Below are 25,362 nucleotides of genomic sequence, written 5' to 3'. Positions count from 1 at the left end.
AACAGCTGACCAAGAGGTCCAGGACCAGAGAAAAGACCCATAATGGGGAAGAGAACTTAATTATAAGAGGATCTAGTGACATGTAATCTGTAGGAAAAACAAGTTAAAGGAATCACAGTTTATAAGAAAAGTATAAATAAAATACCTTAAATTTTTTTTTTACTTTGGTTCAATAATTTTTATTCTCCAGATATAGTTTTTCTTTTTAATTTTTTTACAGTAGCCCAAGAGTTGAGAACTTCAAGGACACTGTTTAATATTCATTATGATGCTACTTAAAATATCCCTTCAGAAGAGAGGCAGAGATGATGAGATACACTTAATTCCATGGACTCATGCCCATATTGATTCTTTAGCTTTTAATTTATTTTGATTCTTATTTCAGTATCACTGTCTCAAGGAACTTCTTAACTATGTCTCTGTGTCTAAAAGAAATTTAATAAGCTTTGATTATGTAGTTATTATATTTTCCTGGGAATTTTATATTAATGGCTCATACAGGATTTTTATGTGTAGAAGGGAAACATTGATCTATCTTAACCAATAAATTTGAAAGAGATGTGTTTTGTTAAGATAGCCAGAACAGAGATGAAACAGCCTGAATATTCATTTATAGGCAATGGGTAAATAATTACAGTCTACTTATGCAATGGAAATACTGTAGATAGACCCATATGTACCATACATTAAGGGGAAAAAAACAAATTGCAGAGAAATAACTCTCCATTTGTTTGACAAAACCACAGAAAAAGAACCCAAAAGAGAAACATTTATATACAAACAAAAAAATCTCACATAACACTGTGCAACTAGAAACTGATTACCCTTGAGAAAGAGGTTTGTTGGGCTAGAGGGAGAAATAGAGAGAACATTTTACTTTTATTATTTTGTAGGGAATAGGTTATTTTTATAATTTAAAAGGAAATTCTGTTGGGAATTTGTAGGATTCACAAGCTTCGAGAAGTAGGACTTGCAAAGCTGGTGGTATAGTGAGCAGTCTTATCACTAAATGTTAAATATCCCAATACAGTGTGTCACCTGACGTGATAGAAGTACTGTTTATGAAATAGTCAAGTTTCATTTGAAGCAGGAAAATAACATCCACTTTACATAAAATACAAAAGCCATAAGCACAATTTAAATAATCACACAAGAAAAGGGAACAACAAGCCAGTATTGTGAAAAAATAAAAAACATAAAGGAGGAATAAAACTGTTACGGATATAGGGAGACTTACAGGCACAATATCCAAATGTATTAATCCTGACCAGCAAACCAACTTTAAGTAAAGTTTTTGAGATAATTAGGAAATTTGAATATTGCCATGGGCATTAGTTGGTAACCAAGGATTTACCACTGTTCTCTTCGATGTAATAATAATATTAGTATTTTGAAAGAAAATGCCTATAATTTTTAGAGGCACCTACAAAAGCTTGTAGGGGTGAAATGTTATAGTGTCTTGAATTTGCTTCAGAATACTTCAGTGGCAAAAATAAAAGAAAAATGATAACAAAAGCCAGTGTAACAAAGTCTTAATAATGTATGTTGAATCTGGTGATGAGTAGTTGGTTCAAGTGCTGAAAAGACCATAAAGTTTTATCTTACGAAACTATTTTGTAAGTGTAAAAGCAGAGCAAGAATCTGGAGGAAGAATTTGAATAGTATGTTATATCATTGAGATTGTATGGAACTGAGAAAAACTACACTTGCGTCCTTTTAAGAAATAGATTCTTAGAAAGAGTAGTACCGTTTGTTTATCTCTTGAGCTGACTCCTAACAGGATTCTTCTCCTAATTTGGTGACATAATAATAAGTCTTGTCTTATTCCAAATGCATGGGCACCCTTGCACGTCCACATGCACACACAGACTCACACAATTTTCTGACTTAGGAGCACTTCAGAAACCAAGAAACTAATTCAGCATTAAGTTTGGCTAGAGTAGGGTGACCAACCATCCCAGTTTGCGTGTGTTTCCTGGGACCAGGAAAGTCCTTGGCAAACCAGTGTGAGTTGGTCACCCTAGTCGGGATAATTCCAAAGGATTTGATCTAGTTCAAACTGAACCTCCATCTTAGAGAAAACCAGTATACACTCTACATCATGAGGTTAGACAGCTCTGTCTGATGATTTACATCATGGCTTCACAGTTGTGGTTTTGTTTTTTCCTAGGGAATGCATCAAACATCACACAGACCTGTGTAGAAATGGAGTTGTAAACCTTTTGCACACATGTAAATTCAGATTCACCAAGCTGGATTATTCTTGTCCTCTGTTCTTTTTTGATAATATAAATCAAAAGCTGACAATAACTTTTATTTTTTTAGTACCCTATTATTTATGAAGTACTCTGTTAAGCCCTGGCTGGTTTAGCTCAGTGGATTGAGCGTCGGCCTGCGAGCTAAGTGTCGCTGGTTCGATCTTCCAGTCAGGGTACAGCAGAGAAGGAAAACTCTGACTCCAAAAAACCTCCGCTGCCTTGCGGCATACCTCTTCAGGGGAAAGGCTAAGGGAGTAAACCCTGACAGAAAATCCGGAGCCGGAGTCCCTAAGGCGGTTTGATGTTGTAGTCAACACCGGCAACTCCTGCGGCGCACCTGAACCCAAGCTGTATCGACTCCGTCTTTCCCTTGGACCCTTCAGCTGCGAAGAGAGGGGGGGTCTGCTGCATGGGCAACAGCAGACCCTCCATATTACCCTGCCCAGGCTCTGTAGCTTCAGCGTCATCGCAAGATGTCAATTCAACACGGGAGGAGACAGATACCATGTCACTCCCGAGTCGGACTGCACAGCCATTCTCGGCGGTGCAGATAGACTCTTAAGAAGCTACACCATCGTCTCTCGAGACGGACGGCTGCCGACGACGACGACTCTGTTAAGCCCTTGAAATTAAGATACATTCTCCATTCTCAATGACCTCACAATGGATTAGAGGAGACAGATACATGAATAAATACCTATTATTTTACGACAAGTGTTAGTGAAAGATTATGGCAAATAGTTTTAGGATGAGTCTTGAGTAAATTTTCTTTTTTGTTTTTATTGCAAAAATATTGTTCAAAGACAAAATAAAAGGAAAAGAAATAATCATTTTGGAGTATTGGTATTTTGGAATCTCTTATTTAAGAAATGCCCCTAACTTTATACTTTATAAAAATAGAATAATAACAATAGTTGTAAAAAAATTAAGATTTAATTTCTCTAGTATTTTATGCTTCCTAGATGAAGAGTTATAGAGGTCAGGGTATTCTGTCTGTGTGGTAATTGTTAACTTCAAGCTTTCTCAGCTCCGTTAGAAGAGGGACCTCTTTCCCCTGTACCCAGCACTCATTTGTGAGGTAGCAGTATGTGCTTTGTATTAAAATGTAAATGCTAAAATTCCCTTGGGATTGAATATGTGATAATACATTTAAATCTTGAGAAATAGTTATCATGATTTCTCAGAGGGAAAAAGAAGACCTGGAAATTAAATTTTAGTATTCTAGACACATGATAATAGGTAGGTCTTCCGAAGCTGATAGCTACATTATGTATCCATAAGATTTTTTTATTTTGCTTTTTAATCCTCAGGAATATTTTGTCTTCTGTTCTTCTTTAGATTTGTTAAGAAGTCGTGTGAAATTAAATTTAAGTTGGAAAATATTTTGTTACTGGAAGTCCTTTAACTTTTTCAGAAGGCATATCACCTTTTCTTTTTTTTAGCACTTTTTAATTACTAAATGGGTACATGTTGTTATTTTTTAAATAATAATAAAATACCAAAGTGTATGCAGTAAAAAGTTGAAGTCCTCCTTTCAGCCCCTTCCCGCCCTCTCCCTACCTGCAGTGTTCTTTATTAAGATTTTGCCTGGTTTCATGAGTAAGAAGGGATTCAGAGTGACTGGGTTCAAATCCCAGCTCTGCCACGTGCTAGCTGTGTACCTTTGAATCCTGGTTCTGCCACATGCAAGCTGTGTATCCTTGGGCACAAGCCTCAGTTTGTTCATCTGTAAAATGGAGGCACTGTAGGAGGGCTTGAGGGCATGTTGAACGAGATAAAACACAAAAAGCACTCAGTGAAGCCCCTGCACCTAGTTGGATTCAGTTAAATATTAATCTTAGGGTTTTCCAGAAGGTATTTCACTTTGTACGACCTAATTCCCAGTGACTTCAGCTAATTAATAATTATGGCAGTTGAGCTATGTACATACAGTGAAGCAGGAGAAGCAGAGGAAAAGATGAGGTCCGAAAGTTGGAGGGTAGTGATGGGAGAGATCTTTTGTGCCCATCTAGACCATTATAAAGACTAGCTTTTACTTGGATTGTGATGAAGAGCCATTGGAAGATTTTGAGCAAAGAATTTATGTATCTACCATACTTGGGCAGAATCACTCTGCTGCTATGTTGTATAGACCCCAAGAAGATTATACCGGAGGCAAGGAAACCAAATAGAAGGCTCTTACAACCAACCTTACAACCAACCAGCTGAGAGAGGATGATGGCTTAGACCAGGGTGGTTACAATAGATGTGGTGAGGAGTGATTGGACCCTGGAGATATTGAGAGAAACAGCCAATAGAAATTCTGTCTGATGCAGTGAGCATAATGTGTAAAAGCTAGGAATCAAGAAGGACTCAAAGATTTTGACCAGAGTAGCTAAAATGGTGGAGTTGTTGTTAACAGCAATAGGGAATTCTGTAGAGTAGATTTGGGAGGAAATACTAGCTCAGCTTTGGTCATGTTAAGCATGAGATGTCTCCTGTATGTCCCTATGGTGATGTCAAGTAGGAAGTTAGATTATGAGAGAGTGACATTCAGCAAAGAAGATTTGAGCTAGAGATATAAATAACTTGTCAGTGTATGACTGTCATGTAAAGCCCCAGGACTGCATGAGATCACCAAAGGAATGCGTATAATAATAAACAAAAGAGGTTTACGGATAGTTCTGGAGTACTCCAATATCAAGAAAATGAGGAATAACCAGAAAAGAAGACTGGGGAGTGATCAGTGAGGTAGCTATCTAGCTGTCCTAGATACCAAGGAGAAAACATCTCAAGAAGGAAGAAGTGATCAGCTGTGTCCAATAATGCTGATAAAGTAAGATGAGGACTGATAAGTGACCTTTAAGAACTTATAAGTGTGTAAGATAGTTAATAAGGTGATAATAAGTAATAACTATCATTCGTTGAGCTTTTTCTATGTGATACTCTCTTAGGTGCCTTATATAGTCATCTTTAATTCATAAAATAGACTTTATGGTAGGAATTAATTCTCATCTTACATATATTAGAAGGCAAGGCTCAGAGACATGAAGAAATTAAGTCCAAAATCACATATCTTACGATTTTGCAAAGCAAGAACACAAACCCAAAGCTCAAAAGCCTTTACTCATTTCCTTCTATCATGCTGCCTGGCCTTATGTTAAAGTTGCACCCACAGTTTTGTAACAGGGCTGTCAGTTGTCACTGTTTTAGCTATGCGTGTGTGTGTGGGATAAGTTAAAGCTACCTTTGATGCTTTGTATTGCACTGCAAATCTGTCTCATAAAAGGCAACAATATATATGCAGGGGTTTTTTAATGGCCAGATTCCAAGAAGAAAACTTCAAATTATGGGGCTTCTTTAAGTAAAGATTCTTTTTTTGTAAACACTCTGCGTTATGAAACTATTAGAATAATATTTTTCTTACAGTAGAATAATATTTACATAGATTTTTAGTTAAGAGTTTTTGTATTTGCAATTGTTCCATACTTTATCACTGTGCGTGTTTGACTTTTAAACCATTCCCAACCAAAAACAAAAGCTGTTTCAAGAATAAATCAGAGGTGTACCAACTGACAGTGTATAATGATCCCTTAAACATTGGATTCTTGTGTTTACTAGTTTACAGCCACCACAAAATTATCAAATAACATGTGTGTGTATTTTACAAATGGGTCTGCTTTATTTTTTCAAAACTGAAATTATGCTCTGTTAATTATCCTACCATTTAGAAAATTACTTTTATCATTGCTTTGCCACTTGGCAGTTGGGGTGTAAAGTTGGCACTGTGTGGCAATCATTCATTAAATTTAGTCTGGACCACATGATGTTAATTGCGTTGCATCAAAAGATAGCATTTGGTCTATAAATGTTGAGTTGTAAATTTTTTTCTAGAGGAAAAACTTCTGGGCTCTTATGAGCATAAGCTTGTTTAAATCATCCTTTGTTCCCAATTTATGCTTTTTCTTCTTTACTTTCTACCATTTCCTCAAATTTATTGCATGCATTTTACAGATTTTTTATACTTTCCCTGTAAATTCATCTACTCCCATAGCTCAGCTACCTCCGCGTAGATGCCGCTACCAATTTTGCTGAGACTGTCATTAACCCCCTCCCAGATTAGTTCTGCAGTCTTCTGTTCATGTCTTCTAGTTGTTGGGTTTGCCCTCCCTCTCCAATTCATTATCTGTAGAGTAACTAGAATGATCTTTCCAAAACTTCAATCTTTAGTAATTTTCTGCCTTACGTCTTTCAGAGGTTTCCCATTGTTCTTCTCATCTCCCCCAATCTTGTACTACTGTATACTTAGCCACTGAAATGTTTTTAGTTCCTCAGTTATGCCATACCCACCGGGTATTAATACGTTCTCTGCACACTACCTGGAACAAAGCTCCCCACCCTTTTTCCTCAATGATTTGTGTTTATCCTCAAGTCTTTCCCCAGGAGGCAGTTCTGAGAACCTTCCCTGACCCCACTCCTTCCTGCCCGCCTGAGTGGTGTAGATACGCATCCTCTTGTGGCCTCCGGAACCCCCCTTGGTATTGTCACATTTAGTTACATTTGTCTACTTTCTCTGGGTGACTCCTCAGAAATTAGACTTTGGTTTCCTCATCTTCTGTTCTGAATAAAAAATTATTTTATATGTATTTCATTTGGAGACTTTTATGTTTTTAAGGAATAAGAACACCTATAATGGCCAAGTATGGAGTCTTCTTATTTACCACACTCCCCCTAGCACTTAACATGGTGGCAGATACATGGAAGAAGCTAAAATTTTTAATGAATACCAGTGATGACCAAATGTGTGTTCAGCCTTCACCTCTGTTGAGTTCTAGACCCATTGCCTCTAGGGTCTCAGATAGGCACTCAGATTCAACAAACCCAAACCTCAGATCCTTTTCCTCTGAGCTCCTTTCTGCTCCTCCCCTCTCCTCTTCCTCTTTCTTCCTCCCTTCCCTGTTTCCTTCCATTATTTCACGTGTCACTGACATTTCCAAACTAGAACTTCTCTATTCCTTACCTATGTCAGTTATCAGATTCTGCTTCCTGATAGTTTTTGACACTCGCTCTTCAACTCCATTTTTTCACAGTTCCTTTATTTCAGGCTTCGTAGCATTTTATACCTTGTCAGTTACAGAACCTTCTAATTTATTTATTTAAATTTCAGCAGTTTAGAAACTATATTATCATTTTAAAAACATTATAGTTTCAAAATGATTTTTAAAAATCCAGAAATTAGATTTTTTTTTAATGTTTTGTCTTCTAAATAGTGTATTTGTGTATTCATTTATTTAGTCACTGTTCATTTTCAAGAATAAGAAATAAAAACTTACTGAATCAACTATATACAAATACAATTTTCTAAAGATATTCTTATGAAAAAGGAAAATCTTTTTGTACATCAGCAATGACGATTTCACGTTTTCCATATCATGTTAGATGTCAGCTGTGAGTTTTAGAAGAGCTCACTGACTTATTGACCTGTCACCCAAAGCTGTCACTGCCTCTGGAGGAAGCTTACCAAATGCAGTGTAAAGTCCAATTTAGACCTGAAAATGGGCCAAGATGGAATAACAGGGACTAGTTTTACTTTCCTTCCTGAAACAATTTTAAAAAATAAACACCTAGACAAAATGTGTGAAACAATGGATTTCAGATTGGACATCAGGCCGTTCGTGGCAGTGATCCCTGACAGACGGATTAAGTAAGCTGACTGATGTGAGTGCTCGAGCTCACTGCCTCGGAGACATTTCCCGGGAAAACCCGGGAGCAGCCCAGTGATCTCCCTGGTTTGAGAAGATGTATTTAGAAGTGTGAGGAGGCTGCAGTGGCAAGAATTAGTAGGTTGGAGGACCAGGGAAAGGAGTTTTGCAGAAAGAAGAGGGGGTCTGCAAAGGGTCTCTTTACTGCCTTTAACGGAGTACTGATGGACACAGGTATGAAGAAACTGCCTGAGGCTGATAAAAGAACCATCCAACAGGGATTAAAGATGCCAATCCTAGCAACTCACACAGAATCTGTAATCATTTTTGTTGCCACCAGCCAGAGTAGGCAATCCTCATAATTCATTCGATATCATAGAGTACTCATAAGGGTAACGCCTGACTGAAAAAGAAAAATTAGTCCTGCTTGACGAAGTTTAAAAGCAAGCTTTGAAAGCAACCTAATATATGTATAATCGGAGACTCTGAAGGAGAGAATAGTGGGAGAGAGGGCAGAAAACGTATTAGAAGAAATAATAACTGAAAGTTTTCCAAATTTGACGAAAACTATAAATAGCAGATTCAACAAGCCTAGTGAGAGAGAGAGTGAGAGGAAAATTAAGAAAACTATACTAAGGTATATCACAATCAAATTGCTTAAAGCCAGTGATAAAGAGAGTGTATTAAAACATCCAGAGGGAAGAAACCACATAACTACATGTACAAAGGAACAGAGATAAGCATATTGGCAGATGTCTAGCCTGAAATAATGCAAGCCAGAAGATAAACCACGTCTTTACAACAGTAAAGGAAGGGGAAGAACAGTCCTTGAAAATAACTTGATATATACCAGGGAGGTATCATTTGCAATAACATTTGACATGTGTCTAAAAGTAGAAACTTGGATGGGCATGCTATTTGATGATACAAAATTTTAAATCTCTTTTTATATGGCATTTTACATTTTATAAATGCTTTTATATAGGAGAAAACTTTATTTTCACTCACTTTTAAGATAGCTAGGATGGGTGATTTTATCTCTGTTTTACACACGAAGAAGCTAAAATACATAGGCAGTATGACTTCCTATTCAGGACTCTTGTAATGAGATCGCATCATTATTAGCTATGTTTTATTCAAAAATACTTTTTAAACTTAGAGACAATCAGAATGTATAAAATGTGTGGGGTGCTTTGAATGCAGTGATGGATAATACAGTATTTAGTAAATCTTTTGTGTCTTGACATTTGAAGTAGTATGTAAAGAAAATAAATTGAACGTCTTATTAAATCCCAAGACCCAAATAGAAAACAGGAGAAATGAGAGAGCATAGAAGTGTATGAGACCCTGTGTGAAAAGATGTATTTAAACTTCAAGTAACTGAGCAAAAGTGGAAAAATTGCTGTGGTTGTAGAGAAACTTTTAATTAAAATAATGTTATTTCCAACTTTCTTTAAAAGCTGAGAAGTTTTATTTTAATTATTAAATTTCAACAGAGAGTCTTTCAGTAATTTGGTTCAAGTTAAAATGTAGCAGAAATTAGTTGGGAAGAAACTTTATTTTCTTCTTGTATTTATGCTGCATGTGTACTATATAAAATAAAAGAATTAAATCCTACCTCAACATATTTCATTGCATGCAATGTAGCAAATTAGTTTTGACCCATTGCTAGCAGCCCATGGAATGAATATGGTCCATCGTCTTTTTTTTTCCACTAAAATTTCTTAAAATAGTTTCTGAGGGAGGCTTTTCAACCTTTCCTATTAAAGAAAAATTTTGAGTAAGTCTTTATGATAGAAATGGGATTGAAGCGTTAGAACTTGGAAAGTGGACGGGATTTAAATAGGCCAAGGGATTCTGTTCCCAGTTATGAGGGGTATGAGCCCTGACATGTCTTCTCAGAACAGTGAGTGGTCCTTGTTGGAAAGAAGTAAGAAATAATGTACAGAAGTTAGGGGTAGGGCTTGGTTACTGAAGGTCTTTAAAAACAAGTAAGAGAAACAGCTGGATGGTACTGAAATTAGAATTTACCCTTGCAGTAAGTGAATTGTCTTTCATCCAGTTAGGAAGTATGAATTTTTGGCACTTCAACTCAGTACTTTCGTGTGTGTGAGTTAACATTCACTGTGTTTAAATCTAAACAGATCTAGGTTAAATGGCAAAGCAAGAATTACTTACTGGAAGAAGTGAATGTGTGTCTTCTTTCTGTTTCCTAGTCTACCCCTTTGCATCTAGCAGCGGGCTACAACAGAGTTCGCATAGTTCAGTTGCTTCTCCAGCATGGTGCTGATGTTCATGCGAAAGACAAGGGGTACGTGTATTAATTTGTTTCCTTTAATGGTTCAGCTCATGGATTGTTATGCTTTGTTTTCAACATCTAATATGCTAAAGTTGTTGAGCATTAGGCAAAGAAATTCATACATGCCATTTTTATAGCTTGGGTAGCATTTTAAGAATGCTTGCAACTTTGATTTGATTTGATTTTAATATACTACTTATTAAGGATGCTTCTCATAATAATTTCCTAATTAGTTTAATTTTATTGCAATTCTATTATTTGAAGTCAAAATTTGTTTCAACTGCAATTATTTCTCAAGTTGCATTTCAGAAAGACAGATGAAGCAAACTGAAAATTCTGATAATTATTAATATAGCTATCATAGTCATCTGTCATGAAAGGGTCATCATCTCTTATTAATAAACCAAAATCATAAGTAAACAATATTCTAATTTGGCTTTTTCCTGATGGAATCTTGGACACCTGACTTGGGAAAACCTAAAAGTTTCCTATGAAGGTTGATGGAAGGGACACCAAGAAAGCAGTTATGTCATTTACTTTATGAGTAGATGTATTTTGGAAAACTCTGTACCAGCTTCCTATCTAGTCTCCAGGGACATAAGAATCAAGTCTGCTGTCCTATATGATGGGCTGACATTTCTCATTATTTGACCTTAAAATTAAAAAGATAATTTGACCTTCCTACCCAGGTAAAGTGGATTTGTTTTACATTCTTGAAATTGGCAGCATAAAGAGAAGAAGCCCTGGAGGGGGGTTTTTCCACTTTGCCCCTGTCTGTGTCAGGAAACAGAAAGGAAAAAGGAACTCTGTACTTAAGACACTTATCAGAGGGGAATCCATCCATTTCGGATCTTCTCTTTTCCGTGATGTTTCTTGCCAGCGCCAGGCTTTATGCCATATGTGCATGGGGTCCTGATAGTATAGGGGTGCAAATGCCTGGTGCTCTTGCACATCCCTGTTTCCTTGTGCATGTCTGAGAGCAGATGGGTGTACAACAGGTGAGTCATCAAGAGAAGAACAGCACAAGGGGGCCTTTGACTCAGGTAGAATGATGCTTCGAAATGCAAGTGACAGAGGTCTGGACATTTCGTTCTTGTGCTGGGAATTACTTTGAAAGTCAGACAGAATGAAAGGACTACTTCACTTCTCTATCAGAGTTTTGTTTCTTACCACTTCTTAGATAAGTGACTGTTAGAAATTTCAGTATTTTCATTTGCCTTTTTTTCATTTAGTGGACTTGTGCCTCTTCATAATGCATGTTCATATGGACATTATGAAGTCACAGAACTGCTACTAAAGGTAAAAGAAATTTAAAACATTGAAGTTTATTCGTTTTTTTAACTTGTCATGAGTTTTCATGTGTTTTTTAGTGAATAAAGTTTTTAAGAGACTTAAGTTTTTCAGAGTATTATCATTACCTTAAAGTTGTAAAACATCCAACTTATTTTAAACTATTTTTAAAAGCTAAAATTAATATAATTAAAACACTTATGGACATTTGAAAGAGTTGTATCTGACATGTGCAGTGAAATAAATGTCTTCTGAGTTTTATCTGATCCAGTGAAATGACTACTAACCTAAAACATTTTTTTCTCAACTCAGCATGGAGCCTGTGTTAATGCTATGGACCTCTGGCAGTTTACCCCACTCCATGAGGCTGCTTCCAAGAACCGTGTAGAAGTCTGCTCTTTGTTACTTAGCCATGGTGCTGATCCTACCTTAGTCAATTGCCATGGGAAAAGCGCTGTGGATATGGCTCCAACTCCCGAGCTCCGGGAGAGATTGACTTGTACGTATTTATATCCTGAAATCACTTTTGTTTGTTGCAAGTTAGAATATCTCATTTTTGGTTACTCATGAGGGCTGACTTGAATAATATCCTTCCATTTTTATACATACACTAGTTTAACATCTTCATTTCTAATCATACACTTTTCTTCATGATTCTGCAGGAAACTTATATTTGTATACTATATATTTTTTTTTGTTGTTTTTGAATACCTAATACTAATTCACAAGGTAAGTCTCCCCCCAACCCATCTTTTTTAAGGCTGAGGATGAGTGAGTCACTAACCATTTATTGAATACCTGCTATGTGCTATGCACTGGAAATACAGTAGCATAAAACCAGGAAAAAAAAAACCCTCTGAGCTCATAGAGCTTATATTGCTGTGCCACTGGTTATAACAGATGATATCTGACATTGCTGAGCTCTCACTATCTCCCAAGCCCTGCAAGGCTGCACAATCATGTTTTATTTCTTTTGTATGTTATAGCCCATGTAAAATCTCTTGCCCACAGTTACGTAAGATAAACTTTAAGATTCAGTGGAGGTTATCTAAATTACTAACACATATTGTCTATATATGTATGCATATATTTTAAATAAACTTTTTGTTATAGAATAGTTTTAGATTAACAAAAAAGTTATAAAAATAGTACAGAGTTCTCATATACCCCCTACCCAGTTTCTGCTGTTAACACCTTACACTACTATGGCACATTTGTTATAATTAACAAACCAATATTGATACATTATTAACTAAAGGCCATATTCTAGTCACATTTTCTTAGTTTTTACCTAACGTCCCTTTTCTTTTCCAGGATCTCGTTCAGGATACCACATTACATATCCCTGTCATATCATTATTGACATATATTTAATTCTATATGTGGGCATTTCAGGTTTAAGGTGAACTAGGCATTAACTACCTAATTTTTAGCTGGTCCTATGGCTGGTATTCTCTTTTACACCTTTAAATGATAACTCTAGAAAAAGGGCATAATCAGAGTGATATTCACATCTTTTAAGTTAAAGCAAATTTTAGACTAGTTCATGTTAAAACAGAAAGAGATCTTTTCAATTTTGATCTTAAGTGGAAATTTAAACTTATTTTGGTACTTGAATACCTGAGATCTACTAGATTACAGGCCAGCGCAAACCAGATTATAACTGGGCAAGCGTCTTAGCAACACATCCTTGTAGAAGTGCATTTATTTTTCTCTCCCACTCAGGTTACTGTTGCCGTGTTATCTTGCATTATATGGTCTGTTTTTCTATGTGTTGTCCTATCTTCCCAAGGAATAAATTTGAAGTCTTAGAAAGACCTTTGGTTTACATTCTGTGTTTTTAGCACGCGCACAGGGCCTTGTGTGGGGGCCTGTATATCTACCCACCCCCAACCCAGCACAGCGCGCCGTGCATGAGCTCAAGTTTATTGAGTTGAGTCTCACTGAACTCAAAACTAATTTTAAATCTGTTTCTCATTGCCTTCTTTCTCTTTATGCTCCGGGCTCAGCTTAATCCCTGTGTCACCATTTGACTTTTTTTCCCTTTCAGTCATTTTGCACATTATGACTGCTATTACGAGATTTGTGTTATATTTCATTGGTCTGATTCTAACATAAGCAGGAAGGTTTAACCTAAATCTGTATAGTGTTGTAAAGGAAGAAATCCGTGATAACTTCTGGAACTTCTCAGTATCTCCTCTATTAAACAAGATTCTGCCAAGGAATTATCTGAAGAGAAGGATTTAGTCAAGTTGGAGCTTCTCTAACCCCACTTGTCGTCACCATGCCCCTGCTCTCTCCTAGGTGCTCACAGTTACAGAGTCCGTTCTAAGCCCGTGACATCGCTAACAAAAGCAGTAGCTGCATCAGAGCCGTGCGTGCAGCATTTTCATCGCGCACATTGTTTTTTCTGTTCTTGTCTTTTTTTCTTTTTTTTTTTTGTTGCTTTTATGAAGCCAAATGAACAAGGTAGTTTGGGTTCTGAAACCTTTATGTAACCTTTGCATTTAGAAGGACAGTTATATAATTTATCAATTTTTCATTGTCTGGGTTATATTTTTAATCTTGAGCACTTGTGAATTAAATATCTTAAATTTGAAAGTCAATTTGAGCAGAAATCTTTACTTTTTTTGAAGGGCAAAGATACAGAGTATTTTACTTCCTGTTCTTTGAGAAACTATTATGCTGTGTAATTGCATTATTGCTTCATAATTCCTTAGTACTGCAGTCTTATTGTTCATGCTTTTCATAAAGTTGCCCGTTTTGTTTTCTTCTGAGCCAGCTTTCCTGAACTTAAAGGAGTAATTTCTCTAGACTAATGGGTGAGCAAAGCAACACTGTTCTTGTTCCCCAAAATCCATTCTCAACACGCCACCTTCCTTTCCAGTTGCCAGGACCCTGCTGCGTACATATGACGGCTTAAAATTCTCTCGTTCCGTCCCTCATTTTGTCATAACCTATAGTTCTGTTGTTTGAAAATACTGGTTTACTTTCATTTGACCTTGATAAAGGGTTTCTGAAGTTTCAACGTCCTATACTTTGAGGAACTTAGCAGTGATAATGTACCACTAAACAAGTGGTTATATATTTTTTTAAAAAAAATTCTTTCCCTGAACCTACCATGACTATATTTTATAAACTTTCAGATTCATGCAACAAGTACCTAATACACTGCGTAGGCAGTGGAACTGCCGCAGCAGGTAAGACAGTGTGATGTGCCCTGTGACAGAGGGCTGAGTGTCAGTACAGCGAACTCCATAGCAAGGCTGATCAGAGAGTCTAAACTGAGACCTTGAATGATGCATAGTAGTTAATGAGGCTCATGTGTCTATGTCTCTGTGTCTCTTTTTAAATTGAAGTATAGTTGACATACAGCATGATGTTAGTTTCAGGTGTGTAACACTTACATCCCTTATGGTGTGGTTACCGCAGTAAGTCTAGTACCCATCTGTCAGCATCACAGTCCTTACAATATTGGTCATATTTTCACTGCGCTGTACAGTACATCCTGTGACTTATTTATTCTGTAACTGGACGTTCGTGCCTCTTATTTTCCTCTACCTTTTTCATCCATCCTCCCGCCTGCCTCCTCTCTGGCAAACATCAGTCTTTCTCAGTATCTGCGTGTCTCCGTTTTGTTCTGACCACATCTTTATCCATTGATCTCTTGTTGGACTCATGGGTTGCTTTTATATCCTGGCTATTTTAAATAATGCCACAGTGACGATAGGGTGCATATATTTTTTCAAATTAGTGTTTTTGTTTTCTTTGGATAAATACACAGAAGAGGAATTGCTGGGTTTTATGGTACTTTTCTGAGGAACCTTTGTACTGTTTCCAGTACTGGCTGCATCACGTGACAGTCCCACCAATACTACGCAAGGGTTCCTTTTTCTTCACGTTTTGACCAGCACTTACCTTTTTGATAATAGCTATTCTGACAACTGTGAGGTTTTGATTTGCATTTCCCAGATGATTAATGATGTTGAGCATCTTTTTATATGTCTGTTGGCCATCTGTGTGTCTTTTGAGAACAGTTTTCGGTTTTTTAAAAAAAGTTCTCATATCAAAATAAAAACCAAACTTGTAAAATTGAAAGTAAGATCGTATGTTTCTAATAAATAAAAGTATTTGATTCTTATTTATGCAATTAATTTGGAAGTCTCTTTTTAATAATCTTTTACTTGCTTATACAAAAACAAGTAAAATATTTAAAAATTTCAAATTTTGGCATTTCCTCATAATTCAGTTTCTTCCTTCTCTGTGTCAAGACATAATCACTATATAATATTTTGTTGAATATTTCTCTAAATGTCTTTTTTATATCATTACTTACATTTAGTTGTGGCAGTAGTCGTAGTAATAGTACAAAGACATTGGGTCAATTTATCCTTCTTCTTTTGCTACTTGAATTTTCACTTAACAATGCATACTTTTATGTCGGTAAATATAGATCTATCTGTCTTTATCTTTTAAGAGCTACAAAGTATTTCAGTGTATAAGTGTTCACAACTTATTTCACTGGTTTCCATTTGGTGGACAGTTAGGATGCTTGGTTTAAAATTTTCCTGGAGTGAGTATATTTATATGTGTATCTCTATGAACTCTTACCAGTATAAACCAGTCTTATTCCAGAGCATACATAATTCATCATTTTTCGTTAACCTGTACCCTCATCCTTTACACCTTTATCATTGTATCATCATGCTGCTGCTGTTGCTAAAATAAAGAATGTGTAAAGTTAATGATTTTCCTAATTTATGATTATGCTAATGATTTTATAGGTTTTAAATTTTTGTTATGTCAACATTATTGTGTTAACAGATGAATTTAAGGGTCATTCTTTACTACAAGCAGCCAGAGAAGCGGACCTAGCCAAAGTTAAAAAAACACTTGCCTTGGAAATCATTAATTTCAAACAACCACAGTCTCATGAAACTGCATTGGTAAGATTTTATTGTTAATCCATTTTGTTGGTTTTTAATAGTGGTATGAGCACAAAATATGATTTTTATTTTAGAACCTTGAAGTAACTGTGGTATCTGAAATGACAGGAATTTCCATTTTAATGTTGGTTGCATTAGTTTTTAAATTTGGTTCAGGAGGCCATGGTTTTCATGGGTTAGAATAGACTTTTGCTCAACCTTGATTTTGGAATATTTTTATGTTTGTTTTTACTCAACCATATTATATATAGCTAATCCACTTTTAAGGCCAATGCTTTCATAAATTCAAGATGTGACTTTCTTTAAGAATCTTCTTTTTCTTGTGGTTGCTAGGCAAATACATACTTGTTTTCAATAGAAGAGTATTTCCAAAGATACTTGTATTATTGTTTTGAGTAATCATATTCAAAGAATTATTACATTCATTATAAAAAATGGTAAGATTGTGAATTTTTTGTTTCAGACTGTACCAGTTGTCTTTAAAACTATTCATGCTTTTCCTCCTAATGTACTTTTAGAAAAATTAGTTTATTTTCATTGTGATTGACCAGATTAACTTTCAGGAATAAGGCTGGTTAGAGGACTCCTGAATTTAGAATTCAAACATTGTGATGCCTCTATCATAGGTCTTTAAATATACTTCAGTTAACCTTCTCTCATATATCTGGCATAAAAATAGTCAGACTGTCATCAGTACATATGGAAACAACATTAAAAGCATTACCAAACTGAAATGGTCCAACTCTATGTGCACCTAAATATATGGTTCTTAAACTGGGGTTCAGATACAGTCATGCTACACAGCATTATGCCAGGAGATACTCAAAGTCACAGAATAAATTTGACCTGCTTTTTGGAGTGTTCATTTTGTTTATTGTAAATAGTTTTTTTACTTTTTAAATTTTAATACAAACATGAATATAACATGGAGTTGAATATTAAAGTTGTATAAATACAGTATAAAGCAAAATTTCTGAGAATACTTCTCCCACTAAACTCGTTGAGGTCTCTTATTTCCTTGCCTGTACTTGGGCAGGCTTACTCTTCTGTATTGCTAGGAGTACCTCTGTGGAGGGGTTTGAGAAATATTGATTATGTAGCTGACAGCCTCATGGAGGATTGAGAAATTTAGTTACAGAATTTTGTAGCTTTAGAGAGGCAGTATTTTGATACCTGCAAGTAAATAAAGACTATATCGGCTAAAGGAAAAGAAAAAAGTCTTTCTTAGTGCTTAACTAAGAGCATCATTTCATCTTTCTTCAAGACTTACATTTTGTCCTCCCAGTGTACTGAGGAGGAATTTTGATCATCTTCATGATGTCAAATATATAAGTATATTTTGAGATAACAATGTTCTAAATAGTCGCCATGTGCTACTTAATTCAGAAATCTACTTTTAAATAGAAGTTTATTTTACTTTTATTTACTTTACAGCACTGTGCTGTGGCCTCCCTGCATCCCAAGCGAAAACAAGTGACAGAATTGTTACTTAGAAAAGGAGCAAATGTTAATGAAAAAAATAAAGAGTAAGTGTGATTCCGGTTGTTCAGTTCTTAAAGGGGAAATGCAATAAAGGTTAGTAAACTACCTTTCCTCCTACCCATAGTTTCATGACTCCTCTGCACGTTGCAGCAGAAAGAGCTCACAATGATGTCATGGAAGTTCTCCATAAGCATGGAGCCAAGGTAAGCACACACCCGAAGTGCCGTGCTTGGCACCGAGTGGCTAGCTGCTCTTCAGACTGTTAATTTCTTCAGGAAAATCAGAGAAAATAATTGTATAAAGGACTGTTAGCATGTGTGTGAATTCAATGATTTTCCTTTAAAGATGATTTAAATCTTGTTATTAGTAAAAATAATTACCTGTGTTTCATTGTAATTTACTATCATTCTATAGAGCAATGAAATGTAACTATAGTCTTATCATTTGAAATACATTTCAGCTTTGCATTAATTTATATTAATACTGGAATTGATATATTTTTATAGTCAACATTGGTAACGGTTTATCAGAAAATAATTTAGGTAAATGATGTTCAAAATATTGCTATTTATTTTAACAAACATCTGTATTTCTTCGAACTAATAATGATAATTTTTTCAAATAACCTCAATACTAAAGAGTTTTAATTTGCTAAAATAGTAATCTTTATTTAAGAATAAGGAAATTAAGATCTGTTAATAGTTAATGTGCAGATTCATGCTGGCAACCTCCTTAGGCCCCTGTGTCAGCCTGCCTGAGCCATGTCCTGGCCCCAGGTGCTTCCCAAGAAAGAATGGGAGTCTGAGTAGGGAGGGCGTGGCAGTGAAAAACTCACTCATCTGGTCACTTCCAGCATGTCATGCATGACATATTGCACTTTACATGTGTCCCAGTGAGTAGATTTATGGATATCATCCTAAACAGTACAATAGAACCTTTATAAATACCATTGTTGATAAGAGGGAGTGACCATGATTATCGTATAAGCATAAAGAGGTTGTCTGGCTATTTCATGAGTTAATATTTTCAGGAATTGTCATAATCTGTGTTTTGCTTTTTTTTAGTGAAAATAACAGTTCAAAATTTATTGATAGTTGTTAAGTGACAAATGACTATTACTTGTATGTAGATACTTTTTAAAAAAGGAAACATAATGAGACCCTTAATGGTAAAAGTTAAATATTTTAGAGTGAATGAGAAAGTAACTAGTTTTAAAAGAAACTTTTAAAAATGAAGAATATATTTTGAAAAGATTTTTAGAAAATATCCACTGTCTTTTTTATTTTTATATATATTTTTATAAATCACCTAGCTCTTGTATCTATATAATTTAAAAACTTAAAAACAAATTTCTAAACTTAAGTTTAAAAACAAATTTCTAAAATTAAGTCTTTCTTAATTTGTGTTTAGATGCTTTTTGAATCTATTAAAAATGTTTTAATGCAGCATCTCCTAATAAGTTCATAAGGACATCAAGGAAGATGCAATTTTAGTAGCAGAATGGAAGTTAAAATTTTAGCATAATTAGTAAATTACATTAAAAATAAGCAACGTGATTTAGAAGGCATTGCTCACGAGGTACCCTTTCCAGTGGCTCTGTATCTGCGTGGAATCTTTTTGGTTATTGGGACCAACTATTGAAAATGAACTTAGAATCAGACCCTTAGATCTCCATCACAACTTTTATAAGATTTTTCAGTATTTTTTTAATTGAGCCAAAATTTATTTTGTACCATTAGTAATTAAAATATTTTAAATTTTTTAACGTGTTTCATCTCTTTCCTGTCATTTGTAATTTTTCTTTTTGTACAAGTTTAATATATATTTATTATATATTAGTAGAACACTGCTTGATTGTAATATACAAATGAGCACATGTATATTGAGTGTTCTTAAAACATTTTTTATTTGTGAGGTGCATGATCCAAAAATTTGGATATCCTTGCTTTAAAAAGACAATTGTTTTTCATTAAGAAATCAGGATGAGCTGGAATGAAGGGGAACAGAGTTTTACAGATCTAGTACCTGTTTTGAGGATACCATACTGCATTGTTAAATAAATAATGTCTTGTTGCTTTTCAACCAGAAAATACTAAGCTAAGTAGGCTTTCTGTTATACATAAGAGCATCATATGTTTATCAGTGACCTATTTTTTTAAAATACCTTATGGCATTTACAATACTCTTGAAAACCCATGAATAATGCACTTCATTTGGGGAAAATATCTATTTGTTGTCTCCCATGAGTCATTTTATTTCATGAAGTTTCAGTGAAAAATCACATTATTTTATAACCTATCCTAGTCAGCATTACTCTACGTCTGTGGTTCTCATGTTCATCTGCCTTTCATGTTCACAATACATTCTCATCAATAACATCAAAATTCATCAGTGGGGCATGCATAATGTTAAACACCCTGGCAGTGATATCGAATGACTTTTAAGCTAGCATATTTTCCCAAGTTTTTCCACCACAGGTCAACTAAATTCAGAACACCTATTAGTAGGTACATTAAAATGGGAGGGAGAGAATCCTGTTTATTGAGGTTATGAACCAGTGGATACCAATTGCCATCCCCCCCCCCCCCCCATTCACTCATTCCCTGGTTCCAAGACAGGCCAATGTCCCTCAGGGTTTACCTGGCAACTACTGCATTGGTAAAAACCCGACTTAGCTACTGTGGACCCCAAGGTTTGCTTGCTTAGTGTTCTTTCTGGGGAACTTGTGATTTCAATTTAATTTTCAGACAACTCATGGTTTCCCATTTGATTCTGAAAACATCTTCAAAACGAGCAGCACCAGGCCTGAATGAAGATTCTGCCTCTTGTACTGCTCCCACCATCACTCTTGCCTTCTCTTCAGGATGAGTCCCATTCTCAGGCTGGGGCCATTAAGTCAAAAAGCAGAGAATCTGGCAGGAAGAGTTAATACCAGGCATTAATTTGTCTTACTTCGATAGAACTTAGTAATAATTACATAAGCCCCAAATTCTTTTGTGAGTTAAAGTAAACATTGTGTATATGTAACATACACAGGCATACTTTTCAGCATAGAGTACTCCATGTTCTAGTTTTGTGACTTTGGACTTAATTCCCTGAACCTCAGTGGAGCTCACAAGCAGTACTTTGATTATTAGTAAGGAGGAGCATTGTGTGTTGTCCATAGTTGTTTTTTCAAACTTACATATTCTGTATTTCCCTTAATTATCTCACTTTTTATATAAAACATGTATATACGTATACTGTATGTATGTGTGTATAATCCTTTTATAATTTTTTAATTCACTAATTTAACAAATACTGAGATGAGATGCAAAATGATCAAGACTGTGTGCTGGATACTGAGGGAAATACCAGTTTGGGAGTTCATGTAGTTACTAAACTTGAAGCTAACCCTAATCCAGTCTAATGGCATTAGTGATGAGAAGGAAGGAAAAGATGACAGCCACTTGTGAAGGAATAATTATATTACTTGAAAACGAATTGAGTGTTTGAATGGACTTGGAAAATGGAAGTAAAAAGGCAGGAAAGAAATACTGATGTCCTATGCTATGGTAATGATTTTGTGCTTGAAGTTACTCGGATACAGCAGCAATTTTCAATGGTTTTCATCTCATGGCATACAACAACTAATTTAGTGGGCTTCTTACCCAATTCCCAGAAAAATGTTAATAATTAGATTTTCTCAAATTTATGTTTTCCTTCTGTGGTGAAGAAATAATAAAGAAAGCCCTGGCCAGGTGGCTCAGTTGGTTATAGTGTCATCACATGCACCAAAAGGTTGTGGGTTCGATTGCTGGTCAGGGCACACGTCTAGGGTGTGGGTTGGTCCTCGGTCAGGGCAGGGCATGTACGGAGGCAGCCCACGGATGTTTCTCTCTCACATTGACATCATCAGTACATACTAATGGCTGCGCTTTCATGCTGTCTATATGTAAAAGTCATTTTTCTGTTGGCAGAGGTGATAAAATTGTATATGTCATTATTTCATGGCGAATTTTGTGAAACACCATCAAGAATTTAGATGAACCCTTGCCTAAACAACTTTGACAGCCTTACTTGTTAATGATGGTAGATTGGATACAGGGAGATCAGTTTTTTTAATCTTTTTTTTAAAATGTCTTCTGCATTTGGCGGGTGTACACAAATGTTTTAAACAACCAAAAAGCATATATTTGAGAATTTATGAAGACTTCTGGTCAAGATGGCAGCGTAGGCAGACATGGCTCGCCTCTTCGCACAGCCACATCAAAATTGCAACTACAATATAGAGAACAACCCTCACTCAGAACTGTCAGAAATCAAGTTGAATGGAAGTCTGACTACTATGAAATTAAAGAAACCACATCCATCCAGATAGGTATGAGGGGTTCAGATGTGGAACAGCCTGGTCCCTCACTCACATGTGGTGGCATAAAAATTCCAGATGGATATCTCTGGAGTGAGGAGTCCCAGCTCAGGTTTCCAGAGCCAGGAAGGTAGTCCTCACAAGTTCTAGCTGCAAAAAGCAACAGGGATTGAGTCAGTGGAAGAAACTGCTGGACCCCCAAGCAGTTCCTCTTAAAGAACCCACAGATGGACTTACCTACTCAGACTCACTCCCTCTGAGCTCCAGCACCTGGGTTGCAGCTTGAAAGGTACCAGTGGCATACAGGGAGGAACTGACGTGTCTGGCATCAAGGTGAGCAGAAGCTATTGTCCCTTTTCTAAACCCTCCCCCAAAAGAGCCACAGAATTAGCAAGCTGGTGCTATATTTGATACTCCATCAACCTGGCTAACATTGTTTGACCCACCTTGGAGATCCCAGAGACTCTGCCCCACCCAACTTTTGGGCCTACCCAAGCTGCTTTTCATTATGAACGGCTGGTCTTGGCACAACTTCCTAAATTCTATCAAATAAGCAACAGCTGGCCTCAGTGAGCCCCTGTCCCGGCAGTAGCAGCAGCCAGCCTAAAATCACAGCTTGGCTTTGCCTCGGAACCTCCAAGCCCAGCACAAGGAATGACCATCTCAGATTGCTTTATAGCTCAGGGCAAAACACAGGTGGGGACTGACCTTGGCCTGCGCCACCCAGAGAACCCCAGGGCCAGCGCACCTAGTGGACAGTTACAGACTATGTCACAACACCACTACCCTGCCCCTGCACAGCTGATCTTCCCGGGCAGAGGTTGGTAGTCAGTGGTCATAGACAGTCCTTGCAGCTGACTGGCCTGGGTAAGTCCCTCACATTGATCTGCCAACAGCAACCGAGGCTCAACTACAAGAGGACGGTGTACCCAGCCCACACAAAGGATACACTTTGAGTGACAGGGGAGGCTGTGCCACTGGACCCTACAGGACACCAACTACATTAGGCCACACTACCAAGACAGGGAGTCATAGCAGCTCTACCTAATGCACAGAAACAAACACAGGGAGGCTGCCAAAATGAGGAGACAAAGAAACATGGCCCAAATGAAAGAGCAGATCAAAACTCCAGAGAAAGAGCTAAACGAAATAGAGGTAAGCAATCTATCAAATGCAAAGTTCAAAGCACTAGTTTTAAGGATGCTCAAGGAACTTAGTGAGGACCTCAGCAGCGTAAAAAAGATTTAGTCAGAAATGAAGGTCACACTAATTGAAATAAAGACCAGTTTACAGGGAGACAACAGTGGAGTGGATGAAGCCAAGATTCAAATCAATGATTTAGAATGTAAGGAAGAGAACAACCAATCAGAGCAAGAAGAAGAAAAAATAATCCAAGAAATAAGGATAGTATAAGCAGCTTCTGCTACAACTTCAAGCAATCCAACATTTGCATCATAGGAGTGCCAGAAGGAGAAGAGAAAGGGCAAGAAATTGGAAATCTATTTGAAAAAATAATGAAAGGAAACTTCCCTAATTTGATAAGGGAAATAGACATGGAAGTCCAGAAAGCAGAGTCCCAAACGAAATGGATGCAAAGAGGACCACATCATAATGAAAATGCCAAAGGTTAAAGATAGAGAACCTTAAAAGCATAAAGAGAAAAGGAGTTAGTTACCTACAGGGAAGTTCCCATAAGACTGTGGGCTGATTTCTCAAAAGAGACTAGAAGGGATTGATAAATATTCACAGTCATGAAAAGCAGGGACCTACAGCCAAGATTGCTCTACCCAGCAAAGCTGTCATTTAGAACAGAAGGACAAAGAGCATCCCAGACAACAAAGAACTAAAAGAGTTCATTATCACCAAGCCATTATTATATGAAATGTTAAAGGGACTTAAAAAAAAGAAGATCAAAACAACAATAAAATGGCAAAAATATGTAACTATCAACAGTTGAATCTAAAAAACAAACTAAGCAAACAAGAGCAGAGAATCACGGATACAGAGAGTGTTTTGATGGTTGCCAGATGTGAGGGAGTGTGGGGGAATGGTCAAAGAGTGAGGGGATTAAGAAATACAGACAGGTAGTCACAGAATAGCCATGAGGATACAAAATACAATATAGGAAATGGAGCAGCCAGATAACCTACGCATGACCTGTGGACATGAACAGTGGTGTCGGGATTGCCATAGGGAGTGAAGGGCTGGGTGGAGGGAGGCAAAGGGGGAAAAAATCAGGACAACTGTAGTAGCATAATCAATAAAATATAATTTTCAAAAAAGAAACAATTCACTATGCACTATTAACAGGAGCTTTATAGAATACCTGGAAAACTTAATACAGTTCATATTGTCAATAACCTTAGTTTTACTTGGTAAACAAAAACTTTTTAAATGTTATAATTTATAAGATAGCACGGAATTGACACAGGTGTTCAGAAATGAAGTAATTATCAAGGCTTCAAATAATCAAGAAGGGCTTCTTAGAAGAGAGGGGACTTGGACTGGATCTCATAATCCAGAAAGGCAGAATAAAGGGCTTGCCTGAAGTAGCAGTATGTACAACGAACATGGACTTGGGTTCTGACGAGAGTAGAGGTATTTACCGGGACATCCTAGGAAACAGGTTAGAACCATTTAGTTCTGATCAAATCGTGGACATGATCCAAAAGTTTAATGTTCTCTTAGTTTTAAAACTATCTAAATTATTCTTTATACCCTTCAAACTTTTAAAAATGGAACGTTGATCTTTAAATCCCTTTTTTGGTTAAATGTGTTTGTAATTCCATTATGGCATTTTATTATATTTAATGTAATTAGAAAAGAAATGTAATGAACTACTTTGTCTTTTTACGTATTATGTTCTTTTTATATTCTGAGAACAAGTTTGATAAAATCCATTCATCCGCACGTATTTAATGTACATTTTTAATGTGATAAGCGGTGGATATTGGACAAAGTCCCCACCTTCATTCGGGTTGTCTAGGGAAATGGCAGGGAGAACAGGATGGACAGAAAGATGCTCATTTAGGAAAGGAACAGGTATGTTGTAATTTTC

General features: G+C 36.4%; 1 protein-coding gene across 1 annotated transcript in view; it reads left to right on the top strand.

Moving 5' to 3' along the window:
* The window catches only part of TNKS (tankyrase), a 163,805-nt gene that overhangs the window by 99,431 nt on the left and 39,012 nt on the right, over positions 1 to 25,362 (top strand). The window contains exons 6-11 of the mRNA XM_090257983.1: positions 10,156 to 10,250; positions 11,471 to 11,537; positions 11,841 to 12,027; positions 16,353 to 16,474; positions 17,909 to 18,000; positions 18,081 to 18,159. Coding sequence (XP_090114109.1) covers positions 10,156 to 10,250; positions 11,471 to 11,537; positions 11,841 to 12,027; positions 16,353 to 16,474; positions 17,909 to 18,000; positions 18,081 to 18,159 — 642 coding nt within the window. The remainder of the gene's footprint in view (positions 1 to 10,155; positions 10,251 to 11,470; positions 11,538 to 11,840; positions 12,028 to 16,352; positions 16,475 to 17,908; positions 18,001 to 18,080; positions 18,160 to 25,362) is intronic.

Source organism: Furipterus horrens, unplaced genomic scaffold (assembly GCF_987537825.1).
Source record: "Furipterus horrens unplaced genomic scaffold, mFurHor1.1.pri manual_scaffold_12, whole genome shotgun sequence".
In the NCBI taxonomy this organism is placed as follows: domain Eukaryota; kingdom Metazoa; phylum Chordata; class Mammalia; order Chiroptera; family Furipteridae; genus Furipterus; species Furipterus horrens.
The sequence above is the reverse complement of the archived record's forward strand: the minus strand, read 5'-3'. Positions and strand labels throughout refer to the sequence as shown.